The 23,558-nt window shown below is 40.2% G+C and overlaps 1 protein-coding gene across 1 annotated transcript in view; it reads left to right on the forward strand.

The window, feature by feature from the left end:
- Positions 1–23,558, forward strand: part of tdrd9 (tudor domain containing 9) — a 159,210-nt gene that overhangs the window by 13,232 nt on the left and 122,420 nt on the right. The window contains exon 2 of the mRNA XM_072568611.1: positions 18,312–18,409. Within this exon, the coding sequence (XP_072424712.1) occupies positions 18,312–18,409 (98 nt within the window). The remainder of the gene's footprint in view (positions 1–18,311; positions 18,410–23,558) is intronic.

Genomic DNA, 23,558 nt, shown 5'->3' on the forward strand with positions numbered 1-23,558 from the left:
TTTATCATAAGACCATTTAAAGTTGGTGAGTCTACTACTGTTGCATGCAATGCGTTTCACGCCCCTACTACTCAGTAAAGAAACTACCTCTGACATTAGTCCTAAATCTATCACCCCTCAATTAAAAAGCCATGCCCCCTCGTGCTAGCCATCACCATCCGAGGAAAAAATGATCCCATCCCCACATTCTTGTACAATATTAGTAATCAGATCTATTAATCTCTACCCTAACATTACTCATAGATTGAACTTCCATACTCCACTGAGGTAGAGAATTCCAAAGATTCACAACCCTCTGAATAAAATTTCTCCTGTTGGACCGTCATTTTAAAATTATACCTCCTGGCTTTAGACTCCCCGACCAGAGGAAGTATTTGTGTCTATCCACCCTTTCTGTCCCTTTTAAAGTAGGTTTCAATGAGATCACCTCCCATTCTTTGAAACTAGAGAATACAAATCCAGTTTGCCCAAGCTCTTCATAATACTGTTCTGCCATCTTAGGAACAAATCTGATGAACTGTTGTTGCACTCAGAGTCATAGAGATGTACAGCATGGAAACAGACCCTTCGGTCCAACCTGTCCACGCTGACCAGATATCCTAGTTTGTTTACAAGTTTCCACCTTACAAGTTTGTTTCTCAATTTTCCTCTGACTATTGGGAGGTCTATAATACAATCCCAATAAGGTGATCATCCCTTTCTTATTTCTCAGTTCCACCCAAATAACTTCCCTGGGTGTATTTCTGGGGATATCCTCCCTCAGCACAGCTGTAATGTTATCCCTTATCAAAAAATGCCACCCCCCCCTCCTCTCTTTCCTCCCTTTTCTATCCTTCCTGTAGGATTTGTATCCTGGAACATTTAAGCTGCCAGTCCTGCCCATCCCTGAGCCATGTTTCTGTAATTGCTATGATATCCCAGTCCCATGTTCCTAACCATGTCCTGAGTTCATCTGCCTTCCCTGTTAGGCCCCTTGCATTGAAATAAATGCAGTTTAATTTATTAGTCCTACCTTGTCCCTGCCTGCCCTGACTGTTCTCAGCTGTACCTGTCTCAGATCGATCTCTTTCCTCGCTATCTCCCTGGGTCCCACCCACCCACCCCTCCCCTACTAGTTGAAATCCTCCCAAGCAGTTCTAGCAAATTTCCCTGCCAGTATATTAGTTCCCTTCCAATTTAGGTGCAATCTGTCCTCCTTATACAGGTCAATTCTACCCCCAAAGAGATTCCAATGATCCAAAAATGTGAATCCTTCTCCCATACACCAGCTCCTCAGCCATGCATTCATTTGCTCTATCCTCCTATTCCTGCCCTCACTAGCTCGTAGCACTGGTAGTAGTCCAGATATTACTGCCCTTGAGGACCTCCTTTTTAAATTTCTGCCTCACTCTCTGTAATCTCCCTTCAGAATCTCAACCTTTTCCCTTCCTATGTCATCGGTTCCAATGTGGACAATGACCTCCTGCTGGCCCCTCTCCCCTGTGAGAACATTCTGCACCCTGTCTGAGACATCCTTGATCTTGGCACCAGGGAAACAACACACTATTCTGCTTTTTCTCTGCTGACCACAGAAATGTCTGTCTGTACCTCTGACTACAGAATCTCCTAACACAATTGATCTCTTGGAAGCCAATGTACCCCTCTTTGCATTAAAGCCAGTTTCAATACCAGAATCTTGGCTGTTCGTGCTACATTCCTCTGAGAACCCATCACCCCCTACACTTTCCAAAACAGCATACCTGTTGAAATGGGTATATCCACAAAAGACTCCTGCCCTAGGTGCCGACCTCTCTTGCCCTTCCTGGAGTTAACCCATCTATGTGACTGTATCTGAGACTTTTCCCCCCTTCCTATAACTGCCATCCATCACATCCTGTTGCTGTTGTTAATTCCTCATCGCTTCTATCTGTGTCTCAAACTGATCCACTCGATCTGATAAGATTCGCATCCAACAGCATTTATGGCAGATGTAATCTGCAGTAACCCTTAAACTCTCTTTAAACTCCCACATCTGACAAGAAGTACATATCACTGCAAAGGTCATTTTTGCTCCTTCACAATCTACAGACTCCGAAAATAACACCATCTTATTCCTCTACAAACACTGCCCCAGGTTAAATTAATAGTTATGGCTTATATTTTAAGCTTAATCAAGAGACTTATCTCCAAAATCAATCGTTTCTTTCTTGAGCTCACTAAATCAAGATTTGCAGACTGTTCTCCAGGAAGGGCCTAACCAAGCTCTGATACAATGGAACAAGGCTGCATCACTACTGCACTCATTTCCTCTTGCAAAAAACATTAACATTCCATTAGCTTTCTTAATAGAATAGAATCCCTGTAGTGTGGAAACAGGCCCTTCGGCCCAGTCAGTCCACACCGACCCTCTGCAGAGTATTCCACTAGAATCCAATCTCCTATTACTCTACATTTGCCCATAACTAACACATCCCCGAACACTATGGGCAACATAGCATGGCTAATTCACCTAACCTGCACATCTTTGGATTGTGGGAGAAAACTGAAGCACCCGGAGGAAAACCACGCAGACATGGGGAGAATGTGTAAACTCCCTCAGACAGTCGCCCGAGGCTGGAATTGAACCCAGGTATCTGGCATGTGAGGCAGCAGCACTAACCACTGAGTCACTGTACTGCCCTCTTGCTTATTGCACCTCAATATTAGCCTTCAGTAACGTATCAACAAAGACATCTCGTTACCTTTGTGCATCTACACTTTATAACTTCTTATTTAAGAAATACTTTGCACATTTGTTTCTCCTTCTAATTAGATTAGATTACTTTACAGTGTGGAAACAGGCCCTTTGGCCCAACAAGTCCACACCGACCTGCCGAAGCGCACCCCACCCATACCCCTACATTTACCCCTTACCTAACACTATGGGCAATTTAGCATGGCCAATTCACCTGACCTGAACATCTTTGGACTGTGGGAGGAAACCCACGCAGACACGGGGAGAACGTGCAAACTCCACACAGTCGGTCGCCTGAGGCAGGAATTGAACCCGGGTCTCCGGCGCTGTGAGGCAGCAGTGCTAACCACTGTGCCACCGTGCCGCCCACAAATGTGGATAGCCTCTCAATTTGATCATTCACCAAGCCTGTCCAAATCCTCTGAAGCCGTTTATTTTCATAGCACACATTTCTGCTTAGCTTTGTATCATTCTACAAATTTGGAAATATTTCACCTAGTTGCTACCCTCCAAATCTTGATATACTGGAATCCAAGTACTGATCTTTGCAATATTCCATCGGTCACAGCCTGCTTCTCTGAGAAAGATCCGTTTAATCCGACTGGGTTTTTAGTCTGTAGCTAATCATTGATCCATGCCAGTACATTACCTCCTATCCCATGTGTTTAAACTTTCTCTCCAGCTTTTATGGAGCACTTTATAAAAAGCCTTCTTAAAATTGAAGTATACTTAATTCCATTGGCTCTGCTTTATCAATTTTGTTGGTAATGGAAAAATTAGAATAAAATTATAAGGATAGAACAGCAAGGCCACAGATTTGAGGTAGTGAGATGTGCAAATCTAGAATTGTTTGTATGGATAGTAAATTGAAGAACTTTGTAGTAGAGGTAAAAATGCAAATGAATGCTGCAAATGGGACACATTGAAAGGACATTTTTGAATAATTATGTTGTGATGGGCTTTTATTTCCAACGTTATTTTGTTATCTTCATGCACAACAAATTAGTCCAGTAAAGTGTAAAAACTATGAATGATTAACTACCATGAGTGTTTTTCATTAGCTCACTCGGAGATATATCAGCTTGCCTTTTAACTCCTGTTTCATGGCTCATTGCATTGCTGCTTTTTGCATCCAATGTACAATAGAAATGATGAGGAACGTTTGCCTTCATTTTCAAATAAAGTACTAGATATATTTATTGCAGTTAAAATTTTCAGCCCATTTTTTTCCTTTTGATATCGCAATTATATTTTCTAAAACTATGACCAAAAATGTAGTTTAAGTTTCAAACTTATGAATGCAGAAAGAACACAACGAGGAACAAGAGTAGGAAATTTGGCTCGTTGAACCTTTTTATCTACCATTCAGTATGATCATGGCTCTATCTCAATGCAATATTTCTCACTTTATCTCCACACCCTTGATAGCTTTAATATAGCAAATACTACAGATAATTCTGTCTTTCCTGGGCTAGACCACTTTGAAAACTAAGATCATCATGAACAGTAATGATAAAAAGCTCTAGATTCCATCACAAATGTTTTTTTTGCTGTGTTAGTGTGATTGACTGACTTTTCATTGCACTTCTGAGTGCTGCACCATTTGAGATGCTTCATTGCTTGCAGATCCAAGATACATTGGCATTATTTTGAAGGAGAGCAGAGAAGTTCTCCCTAGTGAGATGTTAAAGGGTTAATTTGTTCTGCAGACCTGTCAGAAATTGGATGTCCTGGGGTGGAGGGTAGTATGTCTTGCAGGCAGAATGTAAAAATTTATATTGCTATCTCCTGCAGTTCAGAACCAATGTACATAGCCATCTCCTGCAGTTAGGAAACAATTTAAATAAACATCTCCTACACTTAAGAAATAATGAGAACACTGCATTTAAGAATCTAACCACATGCTGCAGTTAAGCAACAATGTAAATCAGATCCTGCAGTTATGGAATGTTCAAATCCCTACATTGTCTTGAGTGGCATATGACTTTGGGGGAGTAGCAGGGTCTGTATTCTGGGCATTCTGATGGTGATGTAAAATTCTGCATCAAGGGAGGATCGTTCCCTTTTTCAGGGAGAGCTTTGCTTGACATGCTTCGCAAGTATTACGAAGTGTTAAGTGATCCTCCAAAAGCTTGTACTTAATAAATTTTGGCTGTTCACAGAAGTTGGCGTTTTGCAGTTGTATCAAGTGTGGAAGAATCTCAAGGAAAAGAACCTAACACCAGTGTCCAGACTAATGTTTAACCTCACTATAAGAAAATATCAGATCATCCCATTTGTTTGGGAGATGCTGTAGCTACTTATTAGATTGCAGAGCAGAATTCAGTTGTATTTCGTTTGTTGTACAATGCTTTGGAATGTCCTGAAATCAGCAAAAATATATTATCGATACTCATCTGTGTTTTGCATTACCAGATAGGAGAGCAGCATTACTAGAAGCTGAAGCATATTTTACCTGCTTGAATTCTGATGGCAGTTCAAAGCAGGACCGAAAGAGGATATCTGACGGTCGGATGTTGGAAGTGAGGAAATTAAAGTCATCCTGTTATGAATGGGTGCATCCTGGTTTATTGAATTCTGGTTTGCTATTTTGTGTAACTGGACAAGTCCCATTTTCATTAGGAATCAACTCCCTTTGAAAGCTTTGACATGACAGGGATGGATGTATGAACACAGAAATTTCAAATATATCTGATCGTCAGGTTGAATGCCATGTTCCTTACTCAGGTAGGTGGCAGATTTCTGAATTTTCTGTTGATCATTGGATAAGTTTGCCAGCTTTTGGGATTCTTTCGAGATACAGTTACATATTTTGCTGTAGAGTTTTGAATGGATCTGTGAGAATTGTCTTGCTCACATATATTAACAAAAAAGGTAATTGTGTAATTCAAATTAATGAGGACAAATGTTTCAGAATTTTGAAAGTCATGTCATTATGTGACTGTTTCATGCAAAAAAAATAAAATGACAGAGTAATTCCATTTGCTTAGTATTTAGACCTGAATGTTTTGGTTGGATTGAAAAGACAAATTTAGTTGTACCTTAGTAATTCAAAGAGAAAGCACAATGCTATGTGTAGAAAACAATTGCTGAAAGTTAATTTCTAAAATGTCATTTGTATTTCAAGGAGACAGGTGACATTTTCTCAGGTTCTGATTAATTCCAAGAATGTCTTTCAATTAGTCAGCATTAACAAGAAATGAGGAATACAGCTGACTTGGCATAACATTGAATTAATATGTTCCAGCTTTTTTGCATCTCTTTAGTCAGCATTGTGCATTCAGCTTGAGTTAGGCAACATTAAACAATCTGCTTTCAACCATTTGGTCTTGTTCTCTTGTTCTGGAAGACGTTCTTGAAATAGAACATAGAAAATTACAGCACAGAACAGGCCCTTTGGCTCACAATGTTGTGCTGAGGATTAATCCTAATCTAAAATAAAATAACATAACCTGCACACCACTCAATTCACTGCTGTCCATGTGTATGTCCAGCAGTCGCTTAAATGCCCCAAATGACTCTCCTTTGACCACCACCACTGGCAACGCATTCCATGCATTCACAACTCTCTGCATAAAGAACCTACCTGTGATGTCTCCTTTACACCTTCCCCACAGTCAATCCTGCCCTGGGGAAAAGCCTCTGGCTATTGACTCTATCCATGCCTCTCATTACCTTGTACACCTCGATCTCTTCCTCTTACTCTCCAGAGAGAAAAATCCCAGCTTAGTCGACCACTCTTTGTAAGGCAAGCCCTCCGGTCCAGGCAGTATCCTAGTAAACCTCTTTTTTGCACCCTCTCCAAAGCCTTCGCATCTTTTTTCTAACTGGACAACCACAAAATCTCCTGTTGGTATGTTTAACTATCGAGTCCCCTACCACTAGTGCTTTTTTATTCTCCCCCTACCCTTCTGAGCCTCAGTGCTGGAGACCTGACAACTCTGACTTTCCCCTGATAGGCTATCCCCACCAGCAGTATCCAAAACGATATACTTATTGCTGAGGGAAACAGCCACAGGGAATCCCTGCTCTGTCAGTTCCCTTTCCTCTCCCTGACTGTGACACATCTGTCCTTACCCTGTATCTGAGGAGAGACCACATCCCTGTACATCCTCTCAATTTCCCCCTCAGCCACCCGGATGATTCACAGCTCATCCAGCTCCAGTTCCCGAATTCGGTTTTTGAGGAGCTAGAGTTGGGTGCACTTCCTTCAGCTGTGGCCAGCGGAGACATGTCGTGTCCCTCAGCTGCGACATTCTGCAGGAGGAACGTGCAACTGCCCTAACAGGCATACTCAGCTAATCTGAAAGCCCACACAGGACTAAACAAGGAAGAGAAAAAAGAAACCTGAAGAACTTACCGAGTTTACATCTTATTAAGGTTAGAGGAGGTGGATGGGAAGGAGACCCTACAGTGTAGACCCTACAGAACATTAAACGATTATGAAGTATATTTATTTTTAAGTGGATGAGATCTAAACCAGACATCCTACAGTGTAGGGTCTTTGGTTTAGATGTGACCCACTTTAAATGATTATTAAGCATATTTATTTTTATGTTCTTCCCTTACTTGGCACCCATTGGGAGATTTAGCTGAGATTTTGTTTGTAGCATAGAAAAATTCAAGTAAAATTGCAAGGTAGGACAATGGGCTAGATTTGAAGTATAATGTGCAAATCTAGAATTGTTTGCATGGATAGTAAATAGGCAAACCTTTTAGAGTGGACGGAAAAATACAAATGGCATTCTGCAAGGGGATACATTAAAAGAAGATTTTTGAATAATTATGTTATTGTAGTCTGAATGGCAGTTCTTTTCATTGTTGTTTTCTGATCGTTGCATGCAACAAATCACTCAGTAAAATGCAGCTACTGTGAAGGAAAACCTGCTGATGCTGCATTTAGTGCAAAAGTCCATGGTGCTATCAGACTTTGATTTTTTATTTTTAAGTAAAATTGAAAGATTCTAAAACATCATTTTCAGTAAGCTGAGTATGAAAATTTACTTCAGTTTGCAATATATTTGCTTAAGGAATGTCTGTGGCATTAGTTTAGCAACAGATAGGATTATAGAATCCCTGCAGTGCAAGTTCGTTGTTGAAATAATCTTCAAATCTGCTTACCTGTCAATTTGTTTCCTTTTTGACATTGGGAGAAATATCTCAAGGTGTGATCAATTAATCTGAATCTTCTGCGTAGCTGAGAGGAGTGGTTGACAGCTAATACTACCTGAAGCTGCTGTTCACTGTTGATGTAGCTTCCAGTTAGCAACCTCATCTGTGGAAGGCAGACCCAGTTTCATTGTAACATAACTTGTCACATGCACCATACAAATCCAGCTAAGTAATATAAGCTTTGATTTTAGCCTTCAGTCATGATCTGCAAATGTAGAGACTGAATTTCTTTAAAGTTTTTTTTGATACCAAAGGCTTTGTCATTGATATGTGAATTGGAAATGCATTTGAGTGTTGTGCTAGATGTATGCCTCTGGGGATAACATCTTTATTTGTTTCAGTTTGTGTACCTCAAGTTATGTTAAAAAAAATTTAAGCATTAAATGTTTTGAGAAGTTTGTAGTTTGTTAATTTTGAAAGTGAATGAATGGTGATGACAGGTTTTTTTTGTAGTAAAATATTTATTATTGAAGATCGTTTTTAAAAAAATGCTGAATTGAGGACTTTTGCAATAGACCAGAAAATTTAGTATGAGTATATTTAATAAATCAAATTGTACAAAGGTTAGTTAGTGACATGACACTTGTGCGTTTACGTGAATTACCAAAGTAAAATGACGTGCTAAAAATGACAATGTGGGGATTATTATATGGTCAGTGCTAGTTGTATGTTTCATGCAGATATTATGATATTTTGTAATCTTTCCCTTCCTTGCCTCTAATTTACTCTTCACCTTAGCTTCTGACATTATTGACTGGTAGTATGATTTAATATTTGGCTCGTCAAGTCCATTGTGACTCCCTGCGAGGCCACTTTTAGCTATTTCCATTCCCTAACCTTTCATTTGTCTTACACCATTCGTGAATCAAAGGGGTGTTTTTCGTTGTTGTGGTTGAAATAGTCATTGAGAGTAGTCTTTGCTGTGGCAATCTTCATTCTTGTGAGAGGATTTTTTGCTATGAGGTACTGTGACCTTTGCCTTGATTGCTTTACCTACTCCTTAAACACAAATTAGATTTGACAGGAACTGTTGTATTTGGTAGCTTTTTGTGCCTCTGTATTTGATGGCTGTTTTTGTGGAACCAAATTTTTGATTATTGATTAAATTTTATAGTTGTTGACTTGCTTGCTGAGCTGGTAAGTTTGTTTGCAGAAGGTTTTGTCGCCATATTAAATAACATACCACTGGTGAAGCGTTGGTGTTCTGTCCCACTTGCTATTTACATGTGTCAGTTTGCTGAGGTGGGTGGTATCATTTCAGGTTTTGTTTCTTAGTGGTTGGTATATGGAGTCTAACCATGTATATTTGCTAATGGAGTTCTGGGTTGAATGCCAGGCCTCCAGAGATTCATATGCATGTATTTGTTTGGCTTGTCCTATATTGTCCCAGTCGAATTGATGCGAAAGTGAGGACTGCAGATGCTGGAGATCAGAGCTGAAAATGTGTTGCTGGAAAAGCGCAGCAGGTCAGGCAGCATCCAAGGAACAGGAGAATCGACGTTTCGGACATCAGTCCTTCTTCAGAAATGATTCCTGAAGAAGGGCTGATGCCCGAAACGTCGATTCTCCTGTTCCTTGGATGCTGCCTGACCTGCTGCGCTTTTCCAGCAACACATTTTCAGCCCAATCGAATTGATGCCTTTCTTTGCGTGTATGAACATAAGTGATATTTGATCATGTCTCTTGGTTACGAGTTGGTGTTTGTGTACCCTGACGGCTAGTTTCTTTTTCCGGTTTGCCCTATGTAATGTTTATGGCAGTCTTTACATGGTATTTTGATATTGGAAGCTGTAATGCCAAGACTAGAATGGACAGCCCTTCCCACTATCCAGCCAAAACTTTGGATCTGCTATGGGAATGACACCTTTTGTCATTACTAAATGTGCTCAACTTGAAGAAACCCACTAACTCGTAAACAACATCCTTATGGCTATAAAATTCACCAAGGAAGAAGAGAACAACTGACTTTCCTTTCTGGATGTAATGGTCAAATGCAAGGCCAAAGCTGAGCTCCAGACTAGTGGATACAGGAAGGCCACAGATAAAATACTCAACTACAACAGCAACCAACCCAACACGCACAAACTGAGCTGCATCAGAACATTATTCAAGTGAGCCGTAACACACTGTAGCACCCTGGAGCTGTGCAAAGCCAAAGGACAACATCCATATGGCATATTCAAAAACAATGGTTACCCAAAAAGTGTAATTCGCCAGTACCTATGCAACAGACCACAACAGGAAGCCAACATGCCTGGATATACTAGTCACCTTGCCATACACCAAGGACATATTGGAAATGACCACCAGGCTACTTTGACCCCTAAGCATCATGGTAGCTCACAAAACTACACTAGGACAGCTACTGACCAGTTCTGATCCCATACCCACAAACAGCAGAACCAATGTTTATATACAAAATACCATGTTAAGACTGCCTCAAACATTACATAGGGCAAACTGGAAGAACACTAGCCACCAGCGTACACTAGCAGCATCTAGCTACCAAGAGACATGATCAGCTATTGCTTGTGCTCATACACATGGACAAAGAAGGACACCAATTCGCCTGGGGCAGAGTATCCATCCTAGGACAAGCCAAACAAAGACGCATGGGAATTTCTGGAGGCTTGGCACTCAACTTGGAACTGTATAAACAATTTTATGTACTGTTGGAGCTGATATATCAAGTATACCAGAAATGTTGCTACCCATCTTGGGATGCACAAATAGCAAGTGGGACAGGACACCAATGCTTCACCAGAGGCACACTGACGATGTTACATAGTATGGTGACGAAATGTCTGCCAACAAACCTCGCAGCTCAGCAAGCAGATCAATGACCTCATCCACAACCTGGGCTACAAATCATCTCATTAAATTTTGTTTTCCGTAATTATTTTTGGATACCTTTTCAAATTATCCATGTGTCTTTTAAGAGTTGTGATTTCAGTTATTTAATATGGAACTAATTTTGGGATCTCATTCCTCCACCAGTTTTTTTTCCTATCTTTGCAGTCTTTAGTAAACAGGTCCTGAGCCCTTACTCTTGCAGATAAAAATGAGGTGACATATTGACAACCCATCCATGCTGAATATAAACATTTTTTGATATACTTTTGGAATAAAATTGAGTTTTCTAATTTATAAACAATAAAAATATAATTAATTCTATTTTTAAATAGTGATACTTTGTAACTGCACATGGATTATAACTTATGAAAGTGTATTCATTCGAAGTTGCCAGCAGGGCACTGATATAGAAAATGATTTTCTTTTCATCTTGTTTTACATACTGTGGGGTAAATTTTCCATTAAGCAGCCATTCATGTCATTCTTGCAGAGTTCGCTGTCACTGAAAAATCAAATGTAAGAAGAATGTTTCTATTCTTGGAAAGCACTGGACAAAATGAAATGAGTGGACTTAAATATTCTTCACTGCCACTATCTGTGGCAGACGTCAGTGTCTCAAGTGTTCAAACCATATTTGCCTTCAGGCAATTTTCACTATGTTAATACTGTGGAACCCATAAAAGATGAGTCCTGAATTTGTAAATTGCTCCTTTACATTTCCACGAAAATTCCAGTGCTTTATACCTGATCTAAGAGGGAAGGCAGGTTAAAGAGTAGATGTAATGGTAGATATTAAAGGGAGTATTTCAGGATATATCAAACAGTTGCAGCACAGTGATTAAGAAGAAATCTGTCACGCAGACCCACCATCCATGCTTAACTAGAAAGGTTAAAACATATTATTAAACTTAAGGAAAAAGCATATGTGCAAAGGCAAGTGTTAAAAGGAAAGAAAATCAGAGTGAAAGAGAAAACTAACCAGAAATATAAAAGCATGCAGTTTCTCTAAATAGGTAAATAAGGAAAGAATGAACCAAGTGACTTAGGTTCAATATAAAATCTACCTAGAGAATTGTTGATGAAAACAGAAATGGCACAAGAATTAAACACGTTTTGCATCAGTCTTTACACAGCATAGAAGCCAAATCCCAAAAACTGCTATAAATCAGGAAATCAAAGCAAGGAAGGAACTTGGGCAATTCACAACACCAGAGATATGATACTGAGAAATATCTTACAGTTGAAGGCTGGCAAATACCTGAGTAAATATGGTTTTCATTTGGGATGTTAAAAAAAATTGTGTTTTCCCCATATTGTACCTCACATACCAGATCTTGCACCCAGCACATTACCCTGAGGAACTCCTGCACAGATGTTCTGGGGTTAAGATGATATCCAACGGTGACCATCTTCTTGTGTGCCAAGGATGACTTTAACCAGCAGAGGGTTGTCCCTGATTCCCATTAATTCCAGTTTTGCTAGGATTCATTAATGCTACACTCAGAAGAATGTCAAGAGCTGTCACTGTCATGTCACCTCTGGAATTTAACTTGAACCAAAGCCATAATGTGGTCAGGAGCTGAGCAGGTTATTGCTGAGCAGGTGCTGCATGATAGCACTATTGATGACCCTTTCTAATACTTTACTGATGATCAAGAGTTGACTGATGGGGTGATAATTGGCTGAGTTGGTTTGCTTCTGCTTTTGTACAGGGCATACTTGGGTAATTTTCCACAATGTTGGGTAAATGCCAATGTCGTTACTGTGCTGGAAGAGCTTGGCTAGGGGAGGGCAAACAATTATACCTGATCTAGCAGCTGTGTACTTTAAGGTCTGACAATCAACGAGTAGTGCTGCTGCCAAGCTGCTCTTTGTGGTGGATGTTGAAATTCCCCATCTGGAGTACATTTTGTGTCCTTGCCACCCGCTGCCTCTTCCAAGTGTTGCACAACATGGAGGAGCATTGGTTCATCAGCTAGGGACGATGATCCGTGGTAGTCAACAGGAGGTTTCTTTACCTGTGTTTAACCTGAAGTCTCATGGCTTCATGGGGTCTAGAATCAATATTGAGGACTTCCAGTGCAACTCCTTCCCATCTGTACATGACTGTGCCACCCCTCTGCTGATCTGTCCGTAAGGTGAACAGGACATATCCAGGTGATAGTGGTATCTGGGACATAGGCATACATATGGAGTCATACCTTACAGATGATGTCGGACTGTTGCTTGACTATTTTGTGAGACAGCTCTCCCAGTTTTGGCACTCACCCCCAAATGTAAGTAAGGAGAACTTCGCAGGGTCGACAGGGCAGCTTCTCTCCTTGTCTTTTCTGGTGCATAGGTCATGGAGTCATAGAACTGTACAGAATGGAAACAGACCCTTTGGTCCAAATCGTCCATGTCAACCAGATATCCTAAATGAATTTAGTCCCATTTGCTAGCGTTTGGCTCATATCCCTCTAAACCTTTCCTATTCAGATACCCATCCAGATGTCTTTTAAATGTTGTATCCATCTGATTTCATTTTTATGCTGAGACTTCGTCGTGATCGATACAGCTGAGAGAGTCAACCACGTTGCTGTGGGTCTGCAATCACATATACTCCAGCCCAGGTGAGGATGTTACATTAGTGAGCCAGATGGATCTTTCTGACAATCGACAATGATTTCATGCAGCAGTGGATTCTTAGTTCCAGGTATATTTTATTGAATTCAAATGCTCCCAAATGCTATTGCAGGATTTGAAGCTCAGTCCCCAGAATGTTAGCAGATTATCTGGGTTAATAGCCCGTTGATAATACCACTAGGCTGTTGTGAGGATCTAAAATCTGGATTTAGGCTGTTGTCAGAAGCAACGAATTAATGCATGCTTTAACTACAAATGGCTTCTTAATGCAAGTAATGTAAAATGACATCACAAAATGGCTTATAGGAGCAAATTAATAATTCTTTTCATAATGGCATCTAACTCTGCTGAAAACTGCATTACTGAACTAATTGAAAGAGATTAGCAAACAATGCTGTGTTCATAGTATGAATTAACTAAGTAAGGTATGACATTATTAAAGTATCCTAAACTGCCCTTGGAAACCAGATGTCCCAGAGAGAAAGACACACAAAACAAGTCAGTTCCCAGGAAATAATCGTTGGCTTAATTTTATGTCTGTTTGTCATTTTATTTCATTTTATTGGATTAATTTTGCAATTAAAGCTGTCCTGTTTGTTAAGAGACCTATAAATTTGTCTGTGTTTTAAGCTAAAGTGTGCAGCTTTTCCAGAGTACACAGAGGTGCTTAACCCATGTGTTGCTAGATAACCTATGCCTGGCATCGTAATAAGTTGTTAAATCTTGTTGAACAAGACCGAGCTGCTAGTGTTTATTTGACCGATCGCGAAACCAAGAGGCCGTTCCCGAGAATCTGGATCTTCAATTGCCTTGCCAAGAACATAAAAGTTGGTTTAGGCAATCTTAATTCCAGATTTTCTTTGAATTAAATTTGATTGAGTTTTTTGAGGAAGTAACGAAGAGGATTGATGAGGGCAGAGCAGTAGATGTGATCCATATGGACTTCAGTAAGCGTTCGACAAGGTTCCCCATGGGAGACTGATTGGCAAGGTTAGATCTCACGGAATACAGGGAGAACAAGCCATTTGGATACAGAACTGGCTCAAAGGTAGAAGCCAGAGGGTGGTGGTGGAGGGTTGTTTTTCAGACTGGAGGCCTGCGACCAGTGGAGTGCCGCAAGGATCGGTGCTGGGTCCTCTACTTTTTGTCATTTACATAAATGATTTGGATGCATAAGAGGTACAGTTAGTAAGTTTGCGGATGATACCAATATTGGAGGTGTAGTGGACAGCAAAGAGGGTTACCTCCGATTACAACAGGATCTTGACCAGATGGGTCAATGGGCTGAGAAGTGGCAGCTGAAGTTTAATTTAGATAAATGCGAGGTGCTGCATTTTGGGAAAGCAAATCTTAGCAGGGCGTGTACACTTAATGTTAAGGTCCTAGGCAGTGTTGCTGAACAAAGACCTTGGAGTGCAGGTTCATAGCTCCTTGAAAGTGGAGTCACAGGTAGATAGGATAGTGAAGAAGGCGTTTGGTATGCTTTCCATTATTGGTCAGAGTAATGATTACAGGAGTTGGGAGGTCATGTTGATGCTGTACAGGACATTGGTTAGGCCACTATTGCGTGCAATTCTGGTCTCCTTCCTATCGGAAAGATGTTGTGAAACTTGAAAGGGTTCAGAAAAGATTTACAAGGATGTTGCCAGGGTTGGAGTATTTGAGTTATAGGGAGATGCTGAACAGGCTGGGGCTGTTTTCCCTGGAGCATCGGAGGCTGAGGGGTGACATTACAGAGGTTTACAAAATTATGAGGGGCATGAATAGGATAAATAGACCAAGTCTTTTCCCTGAGTTGGGGGAGTCCAGAACTAGAGGGCATAGGTTTAGGGTGAGAGGGGAAAGATATAAAAGAGACCTAAAGGGCAACTTTTTCACGCAGAGGATGGTACATGTATGGAATGAGCTGCCAGAGGATGTGGTGGAGGCTGATACAATTGCAGCATTTAAGAGACATTTGGATGGGTATATGAATAGGAAAGGTTTTGAGGGATATGGGCCGAGTGCTGACAGGTGGGACTAGATTGGGTTGGGATATCTGTTGGCATGGATGGGTTGGATGGAAGGTTCTGTTTCCATGCTGTACATCTCCATAGCTCTATTATTGCACAAATGCAGATGAATGGATTTTATCTTGTGACTACTACAGAGACATGGTTACAAGGAAATCAAAGGTGAGAGCAAAATATTCAGAGGTATGTGACTATGGAGAGGAAGGGGCATGGAATAAGAACAATAGTAAGAAATACCTTGAATTGGAAGTAGTAGAATCCATTTGGGTGAGGTAAGACATAAAAAGGGGAGGAAGACACTGGTAGGAATTGTCTAAATGCCTTTGAACAGTACCTATACAGTTTGAACAGGAGGAACTGAGATCAGAAACAATAAGCTTAAGTGATAATATCTGCAAAAAGAATGTGGGCAGAGTGGACTGGGAAAGGAGTTTGCAGTAAAACTAGTTGAGGAGTAATGGCATACATTTTAAGAAAATAGTTCATGGCTCACAGCAAATACATATTTCGGTGAGGAACGACCTGTACTTGAAGGTGTTTTCATTAAATATGCAAGATTCTTTGAGGATTTGACAGGGTAGAATGCGGAGCGGTTTTTCCTTATGTGAGAGTCTAGAACCCAAGGCCTCAATCTCAAAACAAGGAGTTGCCTATTTAAAGTAGAGATGAGGAACTTGTTCTCTGGAAGTAGAGAGTTTGTGGCATTCTTGAATACAGAAGACTGTTGAGGCCCTGGTGTTCAGTATATTCAAAGCTTTTTTAATCAGTAAGGGACTCAATGGTTTTGGGAAGAAGGCAGGAAAATGGAGTTGAGGTTTATCAGATCAGCCCTTGATCTCATTATAGTGGAGCAAATTCAGTGAGCTGTATAACATACCTCTGCTCCTACCTCTTAGTCTGAATCAGCTGAGTGACGTGCCTAGTTACATTGCATATCCATCTGGTTACTGGACTTTGTATTCTGCTTTGCGCTATTTCTGAAATTAATAACTTTACAATAATAAAATGCAATGGTGTCTACTTACATACTATATTGATAACTAACCGTTGGTGTTATGGCGTTAGCAGGCATGTGGTAGCAAATTATATTGCATTGTTTTCTATTTTATTTATCAGAATATTCTATGAAGTTTGAAACTGTGAAACTTTTTTTTTCCTCTTTCTCCATACCACAATTCCAATTTAACCAAGGTATCATCTGCTTCAACAAGTTGCACGGAGGGCAGGCAGGTGTGATTCTTTCCATGACCAAATCTTCAGGAATACTGTGTATAGTTCTGCTCCCCCAGTTATAGGAAGGATGTTATTAAGATGAGATGGTTCAGAAGTTTTTTACCAGGATATTGCTGGGTATGGGAGGTTTCAATTATAAAGAAAAGCTAGATAGACTGACTTTTTTTTTCACTGGAGCATAGGAGGCTGAGAGGATGACCTTCTAGAAGTTTATAAAATCATGAGGGGTATTGATAGGGTTAATGGTAGATTTTTTTTTCCCCCCTAGGATGAGAGCCAAGAGCAAGCAGGTGGGGCTAGTTTAGTTTGGGATTATGTTCGGCATGGACTGGCTGGACCAAAAGATCTGTTTCTGTGTGACTCTATGACTTGATGATAGGAAAATAGTAGTCTGGACTTTTAAGCAGTGCCTTTTTGCAATTTAGACTGGTTTGCCAAGTCTGCTGGATTTCAAAATAATATTGAAGTCCAAAATACTATTAGTGATTCTTCATCTTGAAATGTGTGGCTGAGGCATCCCCACATTGCAGAGAATGGAAAGTCATTAATGTGAGGAGAATTTCCATTATTCATCTCACTGTAAATACTTCTGGAGAAAGCTGTTGAGTAAGATGAGATGTTTTACTGGTCTGCTAATTTGATAATTGCTTGAGCAGTCGGTGGCTCCCCACTTGACTTCTCAAGGCATCTCTGCCATCTACCAGTCACCAGGAGGTGTATGATAGAAAACTCTCCCATTGTCTTGGAAACACACAGCAGGTCAGGCAGCATCCGAGGAGCAGGAGAATCGGGAATAAAGAGCTTATGCCCGAAACGTTCATTCTCTTGCTCCTCAGATGCTGCATGACATGCTGTGTCTTTCCAGCACCACACACTTGACTCTGACCTCCATGATCGGCAGCCTTCACCTTTTTTTCCCTCTCCCATTGTTTCGATGAATATAGCTCTAACAATATTGTAGCTTGACATCTTTTCAGAACAGAGCAGCCTGTTTGGTCGACACCCATACAGCACCCTAACAGTTCACTCTTTCTGCTTCCAAAGCAGAGACAGCAGCATATAACATGCAAGATGCATTGTACCAATCTGTAGGCCTCCTTGAGTAACTTGCTGACCTGTAGCCTTTAGCAGGTACAAGGAAACCCAACTACAAGCTCCCCTCCAAGCTATACAGCATCTTGACTTTAAAATATGTTGTTGTTCTTTCAGTGCTGCTGGGTTAATATTCTCAAAATACCTAACATCATGTCGGTATACCTTCACTAGATGGACTACAGTGCTTCAACTAGGTAGCTCATTGCCACCACTTCAGCAGTTACAACTGAGCAACAATTCTAGTATTACCAGCAATGTTCACGTGCCATAAAAGAATAAAAACAAGCATCCTTAAGTGGCCTGAAAGACTATTTGGTGAAATGTCAAATGTCTTCATAATGCAAGCAGTTCCACATTCTTTTGGAAGCTTTTTCTTTTTGGCATTTGCAAATTATACTTTTGAGAAATGTGCTCTTGGACCTTGTAACGTGATGATTTATTATACAATACTAGGTATAATTCAGTATGGTTTATGTGGAAGAATGCATATTCCAGGATATGCTTATGGCAGTGATTAGAAACTCAACTATCTAAAGTTTAAGCTAAAATTGCCAAGTTAACAATTTGAGTAAATATTTGAGCATGAGCAATCCTTTTCTTTGTTTCAGCTGTGAATTAGAGCAGATGACTGAAGCTGAACACGTAAACAGCTCCAGAGATCAAAAGGAGCCGCAAAACACTCACTGGGAGGCTTTACCTGAAGCAGGTATGATAGAATTGTTTTGTGTAAAGTGATAAATGGTGAAGTTCAATTGAGGTATATTTGAGGTCACTAATATTGTACTAAATGGTGCATTTTTCAGCTGCTGCAGATGACTACAAACAGATTCATCTATTACAGCATGTAGTTGTTAAGTTGCTGCACAGATACATGGCAGCTGGAATATTTATAATAATCATTAAAATAAAACTGCCGTCTAAGAATATTTTTTATGGATGTAGTAATCATTGTGCATGTTTTGACAAGTCCAGTCTGAACTGCAAATAAATGTTAGCGGCCTCTGATTCAAACTTTGATAAAACCATTTGTAATGTAGAATGACCACATGATCTTTCTTTCATTTTTCCTTTCTTTCCACTCCTTTCGACACAATGCTGCAGTTGCCAAATAAATCTCGATGACGATTGGAAAAATCCCTGTAAAATATTGCAGGATGGAAAAGAATTTATTGGATATTCCTAATGTTTGATTTTATCTTGTGTGTGTGAAACTTTTCATCTGTGAATCATGCGTAAAGCCTAATTTTTTTTATTACTTACATTTGTGTTAATTTTCCACTTAATTTCTCACGTCCATATTTTAGATTGAAAATGCCAGTATAAACTTGTCAATTAGTGATTTCTGTATTCTGCTTGTTGTGCTATTATGAAGCCACTTCTCTCAAGTATAATTGTGCAGCACTGCAAATTTTTTTTATCGTGTTCTCAGGTACTTAGTTCTAATTTTATATTGGAAGTTTTTTGCCTTTGTCTTTGTCCTCAAAGACTTTCTTTGAGCATTTCCCTCTTCCTTCTAGTTGCTACTTGGTTGAACATCTTTTGTTTTATATAGATATTTTATTGAAAAAAGAAAATTTTAAAAGATTTTTTACAAAATTACAAAAGTAATACAAAGAAATATAAGCATCAATATAAAATTAAATAAGTTTTTAAAAAAAAGAAAAACCCAACTAACTACTATTCAACCCTACAAACAACCAAAACATAAAATAGAATATCATACATTACTAGCAATAAACAAAATACTTAAATAACTAGATGCATGCTCAAAATAGATTTACATCAAGTCATAATAAAACCCATATTTATACGGGATTCCTCCTCTCAGGGGGTCCCCAAAACAGCCAGAACCATTACCACAGTTAGACAAAAAACCCTGGACAGTATTGCTGAAGTATCTGTGTTGATATAGTTCAAAAAGGGCTGCCATGTTTTATAGAATAATTCCTTTTTTTTTTGGTGCACCATATTTGTAAGGAAGTCAAGGGGGATGTATTCCATGATTAACCTGTGCCAGTTCGAGAGTCCTGGAGGGCCTTCGGCTACCCAGTTCACTAAAATATTTTTCCTTGCATAACAGGAAAGAATGGTAAATTTCCTCTCATGCACATCCAGGGAGGGAAAATCTGAAGAGCCCAAAAGCAGGGACACTGGATCCGATCTAATCTCTGTACCCAAGATCCCTGTCAGCGCATTCGCTACTCCGTCCCAATGCCTACGGATCTTATGGCATGTCCATAGGCAGTGCATGAGAGTGCCAACTTCTATTTAGCATTTAGGACGCATTGGGGTTGCTCCTGCCTTGAATTTTGAGTCGTTCAGGTGCCAGCTGAGCCCTATGGATTATCTTTAATTGAATAGCCTGAGTTCTATTACAAACAGAGATCTTTCTGGCATTTTCCCAGATGTTCTCCAACATTTCTGATGAGACTTCCAACCCTAATTCTTGATTCCAGGTTTTAAATAATCACTCCATGTCCTTAGATACTTTATTATATAATGAGTGATGAAGAGTACTAACTGAGGGCGGCTCCATCGGCCATAGCACTCTCCTTTCCCTGTCTGATTTGTAGGGGTTAATTATCAGTGTGGTCTTCTTTTGTATATAGTCTCATATTTGGAAATACAGAAAAAGGTCCGTTAGGTGCTCCAAACTTCTGGTGCAGCTGCTCAAAGGACATCATAACCTTCCCATCGAACAGGTGTCTCAAAAAGGAGATACCGCTGGACTTCAAAGTTATAAACGTAGCAGCTGTCACCCCGGCTGAAATCCCGATGCTCCCACTATAGGCGTATAAGGAGAGGTTTTTTGCAGGTTACCCTCACCTTGTTGCATTATCCTCCAGGCTTTAATTGTATTTAATACAATAGAGTTTTTACAATAGTCTATCATCTTGTCCTTAAATAGAAGATTGATGAGGGGACGTTTTGCTTGGGAGGTTTCAATACCTAGCCAGATTGGGTCTCTTGTGAGCCACAATCAGTCAGCTACATAGGACAATAAGGAGCTCAATTGATACCTCGTAAAATCTGGAAAGTCCAATCCTCCCCTTGCTTGTGGAAGCTGCAGCATTTCTAATTTAAGATTCCAAGTAAAAGAGCCGAGCCAGCCGTAAAGCCTACGCAACGCCTGTCTTGGTAGCATCAGGGGGAGCATTGTCACAGGATATAAAAGACGAGGTAGGATATTCATCTTAACTGGGGCTACTCTGCCTAACCAGAATATTGGAAGATCTCCCCAGTGTTGAAGGTCCTGTCTTATTTTCTCTAAGTGCATAAAATTAGATATATACAGCTGTGCAAATACTTGGGTGATAAAAATACCTATGTACAGAAAACCTTCTAGTGACCACCGAAAAGGAAAACAAGATCTGTCTGGTAAATTAGATACACTGGCAAGGCCTCCCAACGGCATGGCCTCCGATTTCATGAAATTGATTTTATAGCCTGAGAATATACCAACTAAGCTGATCACTTGGATTAGGCGGGGCATGGATGTCAAAGGATCACTTAGGAAGAGGAGGATATCATTCTCATATAGAATGATTTTATGTTTGCCCGATCCAACCCTCAGAGCCGTTATGTAAAGGTCAGTTTGTATAGTTTCTGCTAGTGGTTCAATCACTAGCATGAATAATAATGGTGAAAGAGGACATCCCTGACGACATCCCCTGCCAACACTAAAGCCATCCGATCTTGGACCATTAGTGATCATTGCTGCTTTGGGATCAATGTATAACACTGAAACCCATTTACTAAATACTTCTCCGATACCGAACCTTTCCAGTGTATAAAAAAGATATGGCCATTCCACCCAGTGAAATGCCTTCTTTGCGTCCAAGGAGACAGCTAAACCCGGTATTGTTTCCTGTTGGCAGGCTTGTATCATATTTAAGACCCTTCTGATATTATTAGTTGACCTGCGGCCCTTTTATAAATCCCATCTAGTCTCTTTTATGATGTATGGTAAGACCCTCTCCAATCTTAATGCTAACATTTTAGAAAGAATTTTGAAATCTATGTTTAGTAAGGATATGGGTCTATATGATGAGTAATCTTCTGGGGCCTTTCCCTTTTTAAGAATAAGAGATATTTGCTTCTCAACGAAGGTGGGAGGCAGCCCTGACTATGTGAATAATTGTACATATTTATGAGTGGCCCGACCAGTTCTCTGATAAATTCTTTACAGACCTCGACCTGAAATCCGTTTGGTCCAGGTGCTTTGCCACTCTGAAGCTGCCTAACCGCGTCGAATACTTCCTGGGTTGTCAGGGGAGCATTCAAGATCGACACCTGCTCAGAGGTTTAGCCTGGAAGGGTCATATTTTTAAAAAAAGATTCAATCTTCTCAGTTAAATCATCACAGTCCTGTGATTTATACAGTTCCAAATAGAACTTTCTAAAGGCTGTATTGATCTTTTTATGATGACAAGTCAGGGTACCAGCATTTTCTCTAATGGACGCTTGAGGAGCCTTTTTTCTTTCTAGCTAGGTATCTACCAGGCTTATCACCATATTCATATAATCTCTGCTTTGCAAATAATATTTCCCTCTTTGCTGTTTGAGTAAGTGCAGTATTCAAGGCTGCCCTAAGGGCTGTGATCCTTTGTAGCTTAGGAAAGGAAGGCCTAACAAAATACGCTGTCTCAGCTGCCTTCAAGTGAGCCTTGAGCAGGTGCTGTTGCTCTCCCTTTTGTCTTTTCTGGGACGCAGAAAATGAGATGATCAAGCCTCACGCATAAGCCTTAGTGGTATCCCACATCATCAATGGGTTACTGGCCATCCTGAGTTAATTTCCCAGAAGGTTTTGAATTTCTGCAAAATATACTTTATAAATTTGCTATCCTTCTATAAGAAGGGATCCATACGACAATGTCGGGGGTGTATCCCATCATCTCTAATCTTGACTTCCATATATACTGCGGCATGATCAGAAAAAGCTATATTACCTATTTTGCAAGACAGTATGGAATTCAAAAGGGTCGAGGGGGCAAAAAACATATCATTTCTGGTATGGCACTTGTGTGGGTTAGAGTCGAAAATAAAGTCTCAACCCTGGGGGTGAAGGCATTTCCATACATCTTCTAGTTCTAGCTCCTTCTAGATCTGAGATATACCCGTAGTGTTCTTAGGTATCCTACCTGTCTCTGGGTCCATAATACAGTTAAAATCTCCTCCTATAATTGTATGGCGGACTCTAAAAGCCATCAACTTAGAGAATGCTTCCATTACAAATTTAAAGGGGTGTGCCGGGGTCGGGGGGGGGGAATAAAGATTCAAAATTCCATAGTCCTCTCCATGTTTTAGGGCTTTGATCAATATATACCATCCAGACTCATCTTTTATCTGGCTTAACATTTAGAAAGTAAGATTCTTCCGAATAAGAATGGCTACTCCCCTACTTTTTGAACTGAAAGATGAGAAAAAAAGCCTGATCAAATCTGCCCTGTTGTAGCTTTATATGTTCTTTGTCAAGTAGACGTGTCTCCTGCAACAGAGCTACATCAACCCTTTCTCTTTTGAGACTTGATAAAATCTTTTTCCTTTTGATCGGTGAATTACTCCCCTTGATATTCCAGGTGCACCATCTAAGTGAATGGTTAGCCATGATCGTCGAGGCAAGCCTGAGAGTCCCACTCAGAGTCTTGAATAAAGACTGTAAGAATTTCACAAATACAGAAATTCTTTAAAACATTTAAACCAACACAGTTAAAAGCTATTCCTAAGTGAAAAAAACAGTGCAAAACATATTTGAAAGGAGACTTTCCCCCTTGCTCCCAGGGGGCATAACTACCTATCGATAACCCCACCATAACCTCTCTGAGCTAGGGCCCTACCCTTGGCCCAGGCATTAT

The sequence above is a fragment of the Chiloscyllium punctatum genome, chromosome 4 (genome assembly GCF_047496795.1).
Source record: "Chiloscyllium punctatum isolate Juve2018m chromosome 4, sChiPun1.3, whole genome shotgun sequence".
In the NCBI taxonomy this organism is placed as follows: Eukaryota; Metazoa; Chordata; class Chondrichthyes; order Orectolobiformes; family Hemiscylliidae; genus Chiloscyllium; species Chiloscyllium punctatum.